The sequence below is a fragment of the Sus scrofa genome, chromosome 14 (assembly GCF_000003025.6).
Source record: "Sus scrofa isolate TJ Tabasco breed Duroc chromosome 14, Sscrofa11.1, whole genome shotgun sequence".
Taxonomy (NCBI): Eukaryota; Metazoa; Chordata; class Mammalia; order Artiodactyla; family Suidae; genus Sus; species Sus scrofa.
Window position 1 is genome coordinate 135281289 of NC_010456.5, and position 14752 is coordinate 135296040.

The following is a 14752-nucleotide window of genomic DNA, read 5'->3' on the forward strand; positions in this document are numbered from 1 at the left end:
AGTTATTTTCCCAATACAATTTTTTTTCTACTGTACAGCGTGGTGACCCAGTTACACATACATGTACACATTCTATTTTTGCACATTATCCTGCTCCATCATAAGTAACTAGACATAGTTCCCAGTACTACACTGCAAGATCTCATTGCTAATCCATTCCAAAAGCAATAGGTGGTATGTATTAACCCCAAGTCCCCAACCACCCCACTCCCTCCCCTCTCCCCCTTGGCAACCACGAGTCTATTCTGCAAGTCCATGATTTTCTTTTCTGTGTTAAGGTTCATTTGTGCCTTATATTAGATTCCAGATACTTGATATCATATGGTATTTGTCTTTCTCTTTCTGACTTACTTCACTCAGGATGAGAGTCTCTAGTTCCATCCATGTTGCTGCAAATGGCATTATCTTGTTCTTTTTTATGGCTGAGTAGTATTCCATTGTGTATATATACCACATCTTTCTAATCCAATCGACTGTGGATGGACATTTAGGTTGTTTCCCTGTCTTGGCTGTTGTGAATAGAGCTGCAATGAACATGCAGGTGCATGTGTCTTTTTCAAGGAAAGTTTTGTCTGGATATATGCCTGAGAGTGGGATTGCTAGATCATATGGTAGTTCTGTGTATAGATTTCTAAGGTATCTCCATACTGATCTCCATAGTGGTTGTACCAATTTGCATTCCCACCAACAGTGTAGGAGGGTTCCCTTTTCTCCACACCCCCTCCAGCATTTGTTGTTTGTGGACTTATTAATGATGGCCATTCTGACTGGTGTGTGGTGGTATCTCGTGGTAGTTTTGATTTTCATTTCTCTAGCAATCAGAGATGTTGAGCATTTTTTCATGTGTTGTTGGCCATCTGTGTATCTTCCTTGGAGAACAGTCTATTCAGGTCTTTTGCCCATTTTTCCATGGGTTGTTGGCTTTTTTGCTGTTGAGTTGTGTAAGTTGTTTGTATATTTTAGAGATTAAGCCCTTGTCCGTTGCATCATTTGAAACTATTTTCTCCCGTTCTAAGTAGTCTTTTTGTTTTCTTTTTGGTTGCCTTTGCTGTGTAAAAGCTTGTCAGTGTTATTAGGTCCCACTGGGTTTATTTTTGCTTTTATTTCTATTGCCTTGGGAGACCTGAGAAAATATTCATAAGGTTGATGTCAGAGAATGTTTTGCCTATGTTCTCTTCTCGGAGTTTGATGGTGTCTTGTCTTATATTTAAGTCTTTAAGCCATTTTGTGTTTATTTTTGTGCATGGTGTGAAGGTGTGTTCTAGTTTCATTGATTTACCTGCAGCTGTCCAGGTTTCCCAGCAATGCTTGCTGAAAAGACTGTTTTTTTCCCATTTTATGTTTTTGCCTTCTTTGTCAAAGAATAATTGACTGTAGGTGTCTGGGTTTATTCTGGGTCTATAGGTCTGTTTTGGTACCAGTACCACACACACTGTCTTAATGACTGTGGCTTTGTAATATTGCCTGAAGTTTGGGAGAGTTATGCCTCCTGCTTGGTTTTTGTTCTTCAGAATTGCTTTGGTGATTCTGGGTCATTTGTGGTTCCATATAAATTTTTGGATTGTTCTAGTTCTGTGAAAAATGTCATGGATAATTTGATAGGCATTGCATTGAATCTGTAGATTGCTTTTGATAGTATGGCCGTTTTTACAATATCAATTTTTCCAACCCAGGAGCATGGAATATCTTTCCATTTCTTTACATCTTCTTGAATTTCCTTGATTAATGTTTTGTAGTTCTCGGCATATAAGTCCTTTACCTCCTTGGTCAGGTGTATTCCCAGGTATTTGATTTTTGGGGGGTGCAATTGTAAAAGGTATGTTTGTATTCCCTTTCTAATATTTCATTGTTAGTACACAGAAATGCGACTGATTTCTGAATGTGAATCTTGTATCCTGCTACTTTGCTGAATTCATTGATCAGTTCAGGTAGGTTCGGGTTGAGTCCTTAGGCTTTTCTGTGTATAGTATCGTGTCATCTGCCCACAGTGACAATTTTATCTCTTCTCTTCCTGTTTGGTGCCTTTGATTTCTTTTGCTTGTCTGATTGCTGTGGCCAGGACGTCCAGTACTATGTTGAATAGCAGTGGTGAGAGTGGGCATCCTTGCCTTGTTCCAGATTTTAGTGGAAAGGCTTTTAGCTTTTCTCCATTGAGTATTATATTTGCTGTGGGTTTGTCATAAATGGCTTTGATTTTGTTAAGGTGTGTTCCCTCTATACCCACTTTGGTAAGAGTTTTTATCCTGAATGGATGTCGGACTTTGTCAAATGCTTTTTTTTGCATCTGTTGAGATGATTGTGTGGTTTTTGACTTTTATTAATGTGGTGTATGACGTTGATTGATTTGCATATGTTGAACCATCCTTGTTCACCTGGGATGAATCCCACCTGGTCATGGCGTATGATCTTTTTTATACGTTGTTGGATTTGGTTGGCTAAAATTTTGTTGAGAATTTTTGTGTGCATATTTATCAAAGATATTGGCCTATATTTTTCTTTTTTGGTGGTGTCTTTGTCTGGTTTTGGAATTAGGGTGATGGTGGCATCATAGAATGTCTTCAATCTTTTGAAAAAATTTGAGGAGGATGGGTGTAAATTCCTCTTTGTGTGTTTGGTAGAATTCACCTGTGAAGCCATCTGGTCCTGGACTTTTATTTGTAGGGAGTGTTTTTATGACATATTTAATTTCATTTCTAGTGATCGGTCTGTTCGGTTGATCTATTTCTTCTTGATTCAGTTTTGGTAGGCCGTAAGTCTCTAGAAAGTTGTCAATTTAGTTCAGTATTTTTTTATTTTAGGGCTGCACCTGTAGCGTATGGAGGTTCCCAGGCTAGGAGTTGAATCGGAGCTGTAGCTGATGGCCTACACCACAGCCACAGTAACGCGGGATCCACGCAGCTGCGTCTGCGACCCACGCCACAGTTCATCGTAACACCAGATCCTAAACCCACTGAGCGAGGCCAGGGACTGAACCTGCATCCTCATGGATACTAGTCGGGTGTGTTAACTGCTGAGCCACAACGGGAACTCCAGTTCAGTATTTATAATTGCAGCACTCGGGGTAAACATTAGAAAAACAAACCCGCGGAGGCAAGGCCTGCCTCTTTGCTGTTCCATCATCACACGTACCCATCGATGGCCATCTCTTGGGCCAGGCCCACGATGCCTTGGAGGATTTCATGGCCAGAGAACTGGAACATTCTTCTCCCCCCAGCACTTCCTCTGTTCTCCGTGGCCTTGCCTGCAGTGGGGTAGAGAGAATGGCTCTGCCCTGTGAACAAGAGCCTTTTCATTTCTTTTCTGTTTCCCTGTCAAACCCTTGTGACCTGCGAGACCTTTCTGGGCCTCCGTTGCCCCCTGTCTGGTCTGGTGGAAACCCTTGGTACCCTCTTGCCTTCCTGGCAGTGGTCTGGGAGGGCTGATGAGTTAATGCTGAGAAAGAGCTTTCATGCCCTGTTGATAGTTACTGCTTCCTTCAGCTGAGGCTCAGCCAACAAGGAGTGATGAACAATTGTGTTGCTTTCCTTCTCTCTGGGGAGCTGGCCCTTCAGCCTCAGAAACACGTGACAGCGCTGATAACCTCTCACAGAAGCTGGGATAGGCAATACGTTAATTTGAATTGTCCCCAGTATCAAGATGCCCAGGTCTTGGCTCTGCACGCTCCCCAAGCCCCAAGCACGAAATGAACTCGTTTCATTTTCTGATACTTTGTGCCGCAGAGCTTCCTGGGTAGGATGGACTAGGAGGTGCCCCTGCCAGGGAGCCCTCTGGGCAGGTGAGAGGGTGACGTGGGATTGCAGGCGGTCAGGGCGTGGTGTGCCTTTGGACCTTCCCTTCAAATCCCCAGAAGTTAGCACTTTTCCAAGCTTTCTGGGCTTCAAGCCTCCTCTTTGACTTCACACTTGGCGGAGGTTGAGGTTCATGTTTGCTTATTTAAGATGTCCGCTTGTATTGAAAATTTAATAAGAATGTAAGCATGGAGTGAGTTGATCAGCTACCTCAACATCTATTGAGACTCCAAAGGCAGGAGTGTGACCTTAGGGGAGACCTCCCTTTGACCTCTGATGTTGCCCACTCCTGCTCTGGTGACCTTGGACAACGCACCAGCCTCTCTGGCCCTGTCTTGTGGACAGAAGGAGCAATGAATAAAAGCATCGTGTGGGAATTCTTGTTGTGGCTGAGCGGGTTAAGAACCCAACATAGTGTCTGTGAGGATGCGGGTTTGATCCCCGGCCTCGCTCGGTTTAAGGATCTGGCATTGCCACAAGCTGCAGCGTAGGTCATGGACGTGGCTTGGATCTGGCGTGGCTGTGGCTGTGGCTGTGGTGTAGAGCGGCAGCTGTAGCTCTGTGTCAACCCCTAGGCTGGGAACTTCCAGATGCCACAGGTGCGGCCCTAAAAAGAAAAAAAAAAAAAAGTGTCATGTGGAGTCCTAGATACGGCTTAGTTGCTGGGACCTAGTTAGGATACCATGTTTTAAATGTTTGAAATGCAGCAGCAGTAGCATGAGTGTCCCTGTGTTCTAGACGATTCTGTGCAGATCACTTATGTTGATGTTTTTAGTGACCACCGATGTTTGAGAGCCATGGAAGTGGGGGACCGTTTGGTGAGATAACAGCCTTTGCCACCACCCCACCCTCCTCTTTGAGAAATGACAGGGAGGGAATTTGCATGGGTTTAGTTGGCCCACTAAGGTACAGGTCACTTTAGGTCTGAGTGACCCCCGTGCTCTGTGTCCTTGGCCTCTGCACTGTTGGTGTCTGGGGCTGATTAATTCAGGTCATGGGACTGCCCTGCATCTGGGATGTTTTGTGGCCTCCTGGCCTTCAGCCCTAGTTTCCAGTAGTACCCTTAAGCTGTGACACCCAAAAATGTCCCCAGATTTTACCAAGTGTCCTCTCTGTGGGGCGGGGGTCAAACTGTCCCCTCCCTTGTGGAGCCATGGGGCTAGACGTGGCCTCCCCTGGCAGGCCAGCGAGGGCGGTGGGACTTGCCCTCTGATGGTTTATCGTGACTCTTATTGGAGGCTTTTGGTCTAAAACTATGCATGGAATGATGAAAAGGAAGTATAATGTAGCTAAGACATCTTTAGGAGATGGGCAAGCTCCAGCAGACAGAATTGTTATTGCAAAGCAATTTGAGCTTGGCTTAAGTTTATTTTTACCAGAACAGAAGAAGGGTATCAGCTAAGGGTCACTCTGATAGGGATCCCTTCATTCTGTAGCTTGTTCTTAGTGCAGCTAAAAATCCTCCCAGGAAACCAGGAGAAAGAGGCTCCTGCGCTTGGGAACTGACTCAGGGAGAGTTTGCTCAGCCTAAGGAGCAGGAGGAGGGATTTGACTTCCCAGCTGGCAGAGGTGGCCGGGGACCCCTGTAGGTCCGCGTGTAAGAGGGAGGTTGAGCAGTGTGCTGGGAGCCTGGGGCGGGGGTGGACGTTTTCTTGTGGGGTTGAGAACAGTGACCGCTGAATGTGGGGCCCGCTGTGGAAGGGCCGGGCGAGGAGCACATGTGTCGTGTTCCCTCGGGGACCCGCAGTGTCGGGACTGGGCATGGAAGTCCCTTCACACACATTTGCTGAGTGAATGAACGAGCCCTTTGAGACGCGACTGGAATCAGGGGTCACCCACTCAGTGTCCTGGCATTGGGACGGGGCTGGGCCCAGGCAGAGGAGGGCGTGGGCTGTCGGGGACAAGGGCCGCGCTGCCACTCTGTTACCTTCACGAGTAGCCGGGCAGGGACCCGTCCAATGCTTCGCTTGTCTTCTTTCATCTCAACTTAATCATCAAAAAAAAGAGAAAAAGTCAGGATGAAACATCCGAAGCAGGAAGTAAATGGCTCGATGGATGGGCTTCTTTTACTTGGCCTTTTCGTCTCACAGCGCTCGTTTGTTTTTGAACTTCTGCCCCATTCTCTTCCGTGAAGCCTTAAGGATGTCTCCCCCGGCCCCCCGCAGAGGGCTGCGGCTCTGGCCACTGTCCCTTGCTTCTTTCTCAGGCGTCTTCCCTGCGCTCCACTTGGCAGGCTGCCCCTTATCATCAGGCTCCCCCCCCGCAGCCCGTCGTTCCCCCTTTCTGGGTATGAGCCCTCTGCCCCCAGAGCTTGGAGGAGCCAAGGCCAACATGCGTGTTGTGCCCCTGGGAAGGGCTGAGAGGCTGATTTCCAGGGTCAAAGCCACCCGTCTCATTCTGTTTGTTGTGCGCATAGTTTAGTGACTCCTTGGCAAAGGCAACCAGTGCATCGTGACAATGGGGGAGCTTTTCCTTGCTCGTAAGAGACATTTATTAAGTCTGAGGAAATCTGAAAGGCTTATTTTCAAATGTCAAAATAACATCCACGCAAGCAGTACTTTGATAACTTGAAAATGTCCCAAGCCGTTCGGACCATCCAAATACTCTTCTCTTAATATGTGAAAACAAGGTCTGTTTCTCTCCGAGGAGGAGAGGGAACATGTAACGTGAGAGAAACCCCTCGGAACAGCTAAGCGCCTTCTGGGAGGTGGACGTGAGCTTCCACTGGAGGCCTCAGGCGGACTGGAGCTGGAATGACTCTCCTCCCTTTACGTTTTGGGTGACTGCTTTTTTTCCGTCTCGTTTCTTCAGGAGAGCCCATAAGCAGCGAGCACTTTCACAGAGCCGTCAGTGTGAATGACGAAGATTTGCTGGTTCGAATACTTCAAGGAGGGTGAGAAGACTCTGCCTTTTAAAAACTTAGAAAGAAAAAAAAGTTCAGGCTCAGCTAGTGCTTTTCATGCAGCTTTATTTTCCTAAAACGGCCCGTGGCTTGAAACTGGCTCCAAAACTGATCTCAGGTGACTGGTGTTGGAGCTGAGCGTGGTTCATGAAGATGGTCTTATGAAGCCCTGGGTAACTATTTTTGTCATTAAGTAATGACAACTGAAAATGGAAGTTGTAAGTCTGGGCGTCGTATTTTCTTGCCAGAAAGGCCTCGGGTCTCTTGCTTATATGCCTTTAGGCAGATTTTACCTCCCCGCTCACGCCGGGGTCGGTCCAACTCCTGATGAAATGAAGGCATCCCGACATCAGCTGTTTGTAATTCAAAAGGCTGATGATACCCTGGAGGCGATACAGTTGCTGCAGATGGGCTGTGTGACCCTGCCTCCCAGTGAAGAGGGGACCGTACTGTCCAGATTCCTTTTGACTCAGTAGTTGGTAGTTTGACCTGCCTTCCGAGACAAGTCCTCCGTGCCTGGAGGCTCTGTCCGTGGGAGAGGACAAGGTTCCCACGAAAAGCCCCAGCTTTGAAGCTGATAGGTAAGAGCCTGGCTTTCTTCGCGCAGCAGTGCCTTTCGGCCAGTGGGTGAGTTGGGGGCCCGGGGTCTCCATCGCTCCAGGCCGGTGGTGGTGGAGCCAAGAGCCTGCAGCAAGGGCACCGTGTCCCCCGATAGCTGAAGGGGCTTCGGTGCTCGTCCCCAAGGATTTTGTCATGTGGTGTAAGGGTTTTGAGTTGCCGGAAATGCCCATTTTAAGTGAAATTACAGCAATGTCCTTGTGACGTTTGAATCCTTTAAAAAATGAGGCAGGGCTGTTGAAGACAATGAAAATGTAATGGCCCAGAAGGAACTGGAGCTTTTGAGAAAATGAGCCATGATGTTAGCCACCTGCTCCCTGCAAGAGACGCCACGGCGAGTCCGCAGGGAGCCTTGCAGACGCCTTAATCTCTCCTCCGTGTTCTTTCTCCAAGCAACGTGAAGGTCGATGTTCCCAATAAGTTTGGCTTTACCGCTCTGATGGTCGCTGCTCAGAGAGGATACACCAGGTACGGCTGGTCTTGCCTTGCTCTTTCGTGAGGGGTTGAGCTCTGGTCTCGGGCAGGGATGGGAGAGAAACGGCCGTGGGGGAGCCCAGGCCCTGTTCTCTTTTCCCAAAACTTTGCCATGCAGGGGCTGAACAGAAACCCAGCTGCTTTTATCATCAAGCCACACAAAGGCAGGAGGGGATGTAAAAACATTTAATCATACAGGAAGGAACCAAGGTAGCCATTTGAAGGACATTTTGCCAAGTATTCTATATGTGCTGGGAAAACAGTTCACTGGAATTTGAATTTCTTTAAAAAAGGAAAGAGGAGGGATATTCCTTCTGGAAAACAAACTTCGCTGACAGATTTCTCCGCTATGATTTTCACGGACACCCTCCCTTACCCCTACACAGAGACAAGCGTAAATACAAATAGCCTATCTTCCCATTATATTTATATTTTAAGTACTACAATGCCATTTCGAAAGAAAGAGAAACGAATTTTCGTTAAATGCTATGGTTTGAAAATATATTTCATGGAGTTCCCATCATGGCGCAGCAGAAACGAATCTGACTGGGAACCATGAGGTTGTGGGTTTGAGGCCTGGCCTCGCTCAGTGGGTTGAGATCCGGTGTTGCCATGAGCTGTGGTGTAGGTCAAGGATGCGGCTCGGATCCCGCGTTGCTGTGGCTCTGGCGTAGGCTGGCAGCAGCAGCTCCGATTGGACCTCTGGCCTGGGAACCTCCATGTGCCTTGGGTGCGGCCCTAAAAAGACAAACTATATACATCTTTGGGTTTTGTTTTCAGTGAGTAGCTCACGGAGAGGGTAAAAACCTGTTTTCTTGGTGCGGCGAGGCGGCTTCCTGGCTCAGCAGGCCCCCGTCTTTAAAGCCGGTTGCCTCAGAAGGTCTGGAGGAGTGTTGCCCGGCTCTGCCTCAAACGCAGTGCCATCCGTTTCCTGCCAGGCCCTTGTAGGTTCTCTGCGCTTCGCAGGTGCTCACCCAGCGCTTGGCGTTTGTCTTGTGTAGGCTCGTGAAGATCCTCGTTTCCCACGGCACAGATGTGACTCTGAGGAGCGGGAGCGGCAAGGACAGGTGGGTGTGCACCGCGCCCTGGCATCTGCTCCCATGCTCGTGTCGCCAGGCTTTGCCCAGAGGGGGTTTGATTTGACTCAGACAGTTTCTCATTTCTTTGGATGGTACCGAGAGGTGAGCAGGTTCCAAAGGAACGGTGGTGGTGACTGCAGAAGCCGGTTTATTCATCTGTTGACACGCCCTTGCTTTCAGTAGGGAGTCTGGAGGTTACCCATTCTAATGCTCTGCTTCCCAGCTGGGGGCCAGCAGGGCACACCTAGGTCCCAGTCAGTGATCATTATTTTTTTTTTTTTTTGTCTTTTTGCTATTTCTTTGGGCCGCTCCCGTGGCATATGGAGGTTCCCAGGCTAGGGGTCGAATCGGAGCTGTAGCCGCCAGCCTACACCAGAGCCACAGCAACGCAGGATCCGAGCCGTGTCTGCAACCTACACCACAGCTCACGGCAACGCCGGATCGTTAACCCACTGAGCAAGGGCAGGGACCGAACCCGCAACCTCATGGTTCCTAGTCGGATTCGTTAACCACTGCGCCACGACGGGAACTCCCAGTGATCATTATTAAACCCGTTATCCCCAGCCGTGTGCGGCGTGCAGGGGCGGCGGGGGGCGAGTCCCCCCTTGGTTGCCAGTCCCTGTGTACCCCGATCCTTATAGTGCACTTTGCCTGTCTTTCCTCTGTGAACTCAACGTCTTGGCTGTTTCCAAAGAAGCAGACAGCAATCCCAAGGGTAGAGCCAAGAACTTCCCTGAGGTGGGAGGGCTGAGAGCACTGCAGGAGAAGTTTACAGAAATGGCCTGGGGCTGGGCAGCTGAGTCTCACTACAACGAGAGGATGTCTTAGACTTAAAAATACTCGCTCACCTAGTAATGAATTCCAATCAACCAGTGGCTGTTGAATGACTGGCATGTGCCAAGCTCTGTGCTTGGCCCTGGGGTGGAACAGCGAACAAAATGCAAAGCCTTTGCTCAGGGAGCTCATAGCCACGTGATAGTTGCAGCTCAAAGGTTCACACCCCCATGGCCAGCTGGGACATAAGGGGCAGCCTCGAAACACCGGTCATGGGTGGTTGGCCACGAGGTGGACATCTGCCTCTAAAAGCTGTGAGTAGGTGCGTTGCCTCTGGACATTGCACAGCAATAGATTTTAATAACATTTAAAAATTACTTACACATTCAAAAAGTTTTTTTTTTTTTTTTTTTTTTTTTTTTTTTTTAAAAAAACCTCTCAGGTAATTCTGGAACCAAGCCATCAACTCAAAAAGTTTGAAAAATAATAGTGCCGTTTTAAAAAGGAAAACAAAGCCCTCCTATACAGCGCAGGGAACTGTACTCCGTATCTTTTTAAAAATGTCTTTCCTTAAAGGGTAGTTGATTTATACTGTGATCATTTCTGCTGTACCTCAGTAGCTCGTAATGACCTATAACGGAAAAGAATCTGAAAAGGAGTATATATGTATAATCTGAAAAAGAATATGTATGGGAGTCATTTTGCTGTACACTCGAAACTAACCCAGCATTGTAAATTAACTATACTCCAATTAAAAAAAATGAAAAAAAAGGAAAAACTGGAGAGGTGGGAAAAAGAAAAGGAGAAATTGATTAATTAAAAGATAAAGATTGTTGAGAACTAGAAGAGCTGCATCTTAAAGACTGTTCAGTAAAATGGACCAATTTCTTACAAATCTCAGAAGACAGAAAAAAATGAGAAACCTAAAAGGTTTCCAAAGAGGATAGAGCAAATCTAAACAGGAAAAGGAAACGGTACATTTGCATCTAAAATAGATTTTTTAATGCATTTTTAAATTTTTTATTTTAATTTTATTTTTTTGCTTTTTAGGGCCACAGTAGCGGCATGTGGAGGTTCTCAGGCTAGGGGTCCAATCGGAGCTACAGTTGCTGACCTACACCTCAGCTCCTGGCAACGCCAGATCCTTAACCCACTGAGCGAGGCCAGGGATTGAACCCGCCACCTCATGGTTCCTAGTTGGATTCGTTTCCACTGCCGACGCGCTGGGAACTCCCTGCATCTAAAATAGATTTGATCACATCATTGAAATGGGTACTTTGGGGAAGAAAATTTAAACCATCAAAATCAACCCAAGAAGCAGAAAACCTGAAGTAGCAGGTATTCATACAGGAGATTGGAACATTTACTGAAAGATTACCTCCAATATGGGTCCTGAGGTTTGTCTCTTGGACGGAAGAGCTTGTTCAGATATTCTAGGTACTGAAAATAACCTTGAACTTTTCCAGAGCAGAGCGGAAGCTGGCCAGTTACAGGGATAACCTTATTGCTAAAATCTGACAGAAAGCAAACGATTTGTATGTCTGGATGTGCAGACTCAGGAATCTCTTCCATCTCAAGTAAGAGAATCAAGCAGGAGGGGAAGGATGGCTCGATGAGGAAATTTCCCAATATTAAACTTCCCATCAGTAGACAAAAAGTGAAAACCTGCGTGAGTGAGTGTGTGTAGGCTGGTTTTCTAGCTCTTGCTTTTTTTGGTTTAATTAAAATTTTTTTTCTTGCAGCAGTGACTTTTTGAGGACACCTGACCCATCGGCTTACAGGAACACCCTAGTGTCTCCCAGGCGTGAGGGAGCCATTTGACTCGTTCCCTCATCCCTTTAGTCCCAATAAAGTTAAAATTAGCTTTAAAGAAATTGAAAGAACACTGTAAACCAACCATAATGAAAAACATAAAAATCATTAAGAGAAAAAAAATTAGCTTTAAAGGCTTGATTGGATTCAGGTTAACGTTTTTAGTAAGAACACGTCAGAGCTGGTGGTGTGACTTTTGAGTCTTCATGCATCAGGCCTGTGATGCAGGGAGCCCCACAGTTGGTGATTCTAGGTTTGATCAATTAGCTTGAGTGTAACAGCTGAATCTTCTCTTTGTAAAGGTATAGCTTCCCATTGCAATTAGAAACTAATCTGTGGGTTAATAAATCATAGTGTGAACACCCCATTCTTTTCTTTTCAGGGCCACACCCTCAGCTTATGGAAATTCCCAGGCTGGGGTTGAATTGGACTTATAGCCGCTGGTCTACACCACAGCCACAGCAATGCGGGATCTGAGCTGAGGCTGCCGTCTATGCCACAGCTCATGGCAACGCCAGATCCTTAACCTACTAAGCAAGGCCAGGAATCGAACCTGCGTCCTCATGGAGGCTAATCAGGTTTGCTACCATTGAGTCACAACAGGAACTCCTAAATATCCTGTTCTTCATTAACCTTTTGTTCAATAATTTTAGCATCCGCTATGATCCTTGCCTCAAACAATGACTGGGACTTGCCACAATGATTTTTCTAATTGCATGATTCCTTCTATATGTGTTACCTGGCAGTCTTCTGTTAGCAAAAGCTTTCCCTCAGCAGCTGGGGATGGACGACATTTCGTTCTATAAAGACAACATAGATGTTTATTTTCCTTAAGTACCAATACGTAGAGTAAGGAATTGGTTTACCAGTTAATAATACTGTCCAATGAACATTTTCCTCCTTTTCGTAATATCATCATGGACTGGGAGACGTTTTTAAAATCCAGTATTTTACTGTTAGAGTGATAACTCATCTTTTGGAGTTATAATTCATATACCATAAAATTCATTCTTTTTTTTTGTCTTTTTGCTTTTTCTAGGGCCGCACCTGTGGCATATGGAGGTTCCCAGGCTAGGGTCGAATCGGAGCTGTAGCCACTGGCCTACGCCACAGACACAGCAACGTGGGATCCGAGCCACGTCTGCAACCTATGCCACAGCTCATGGCAATGCCAGATCCTTAACCCACTGAGCAAGGCCAGGGATCGAACCCGCAACCTCATGGTTCCTAGTCAGATTCATTAACCACTGCGCCATGATGGGAACTCCAAAATTCACTCTTTTAAATGTCCCATTTGGGGAGTTCTTGTTGTGGCCTAGCAGAAATGAACCCAACTGCTAGTATCTATGAGGACACAGCTTTGATCCCTGGCCTTGCTCAGTGGGTTAAGAATCTGATGTTGCCATGAGCTGCGATGTAGGCTGCAGATATGGCTCGGATTTGGTGTTGCTGTGGCCATGGCATAGCTGGCAGCTGTGACTCCGATTCAACCACTAGCCTGGGAATTTTCATATGCCAAAAGAAAAAAAAACATATTCAGCATTTAAAAGTATACTAACAAAGTTTTGTAACCACCAGTACTATATGATTGCAGAAGATTTTCATTAACCCAGGAAGAAGCCCTATATTCTTCAGCAGTCACTCCCTACTTCCTCTGCCCCCAGCCCTGGCAACCACTAATCTGCTAGTTCTGTCTCTATGGATTTGTTTATTTTTTGACATTCCATATAAATGAAATCATATAATATGGGGCCTTTTGTGTCTGGCTTCCTTTATAATGCTTTAAGGTTCATCTGTGTTGTAACATGTATCAGTACAGCATTTCTTTTTCACGGTCAAATTATATTCCACTGTATGGATATACCATAATTTATCTAGCTATCAGCTGATAGACACATTTTCACGGCTTTTCCACTCAAGTTAGGAATTATGGCTTTTCTGCCTAAATTAGGATTTTTCTCTCAGGTTTAAGCCAAGGAGGGTAAATGTGGGTCTGGGTGATCACACTTAAGGCCAAATCCTGCTTCTTCCATGTGTTGCAGTCTAATGCTTGCATGCTATGCGGGACACCTAGATGTTGTGAAATATCTCCGAAGACATGGTGCCTCTTGGGACACTAGAGACCTAGGAGGCTGCACGGCTCTGCACTGGGCTGCAGATGGAGGCCACTGCAATGTGATTGAGTGGATGATAAAGGACGGCTGTGAGGTATGGGATCTTCCTTATTAACTATGCACGTATAGTTAAGAACCTAAATGCAGTTCCCTAGGGGTTAGGAGAAGCAGCGCCTTTGGTGGATGTCTTTGATTAGGTTTAGGGAACCCTAGAAATGCTGGAGAAAGTTATCTGACTTCTGAGAAGAAGGTTCCTGAAGCCTTGGGGAAAAAGATCTCTATAGGATTGTTAAGATGGTGAGGCGTCAGATTATCATGGAGGTTCATCTTGTATAGAGAGAAAGAAACAGTGCTGAATCCTTAGCCGGACCTGATGCTGCTTCTGCTTTATTACTGTGTTCATTCTCTCTTTTATCTCTTCTTTCAATCCGCCAACCAAGCTTGATGTGCCTCTACCACACACCAGATATTTTCTTAGGTGCTGGATACACGAAGAAGTTCACAACTCTTGCAGCCACAGTGCTGCTTTTAAAAAGAGTTAGATTATTTTCAATCTTAGTTTGCTTTAATGATTAGTCATTTCAAAAATTTCCAAAGAGCAAACACTGTATCGAGAATAGAGCATTCCAGCTCTAGTGACTTGGCCTTGAAGCAGGCATGTTGGTCTACTTTTGGTTCCATCAGACGTGTCTGATTTCAGGTCATCAGAAAGTACACATCTGACCTAGCAAGTTGAAGTAGAGTTATTTGGACTTCTGTAGATACTTGAGGTTGGGCAAGTAGGATTAGATCAATTATAGTAATTGCTGATAACTTTGAAAACTTTAGTTCAAGACTTCAAAGAAGTTAAACAAAAGTTTCAAGGCATGGAAATAAGGAATGATGAACAGAATGCTATCCTGATTGTGACTGCCAGATGGTGTAGAGTATGAGAAATTAAATTGATGACCTGGAAAATAAACTCAAATGGAGAAGAGTTACGTCTCTTGGATGGTGTTTGTAGATTTGTTATAGTTTGTCTCTGAAGTGTGATTAAGAGAAAGCAAGGCTTTGGTTACAGAATTTCATGGGTTCCTGCTGCTGCTCAGAGGGCCGAGAAGAGGGGCCTTGGAAGGAAAAACCTCAGTCATTAAGGAAATTCTCTTCCATTATGCTTCTTGTTTTCTTTGTTTTAGAAACAGGCACAAAAGA

General features: G+C 45.9%; 1 protein-coding gene across 10 annotated transcripts in view; it reads left to right on the forward strand.

The window, feature by feature from the left end:
- The window catches only part of FANK1 (fibronectin type III and ankyrin repeat domains 1), a 112188-nt gene that overhangs the window by 83869 nt on the left and 13567 nt on the right, over nucleotides 1-14752 (forward strand). For 9 of the 10 annotated variants that reach the window (XM_021072601.1, XM_021072603.1, XM_021072604.1 and 6 more), the window contains 4 exons: nucleotides 6600-6681; nucleotides 7702-7776; nucleotides 8784-8849; nucleotides 13490-13655. In XM_021072601.1, coding sequence (XP_020928260.1) covers nucleotides 6600-6681; nucleotides 7702-7776; nucleotides 8784-8849; nucleotides 13490-13655 — 389 coding nt within the window. The remainder of the gene's footprint in view (nucleotides 1-6599; nucleotides 6682-7701; nucleotides 7777-8783; nucleotides 8850-13489; nucleotides 13656-14752) is intronic. The other variant, XM_021072605.1, reaches the window with a different exon arrangement.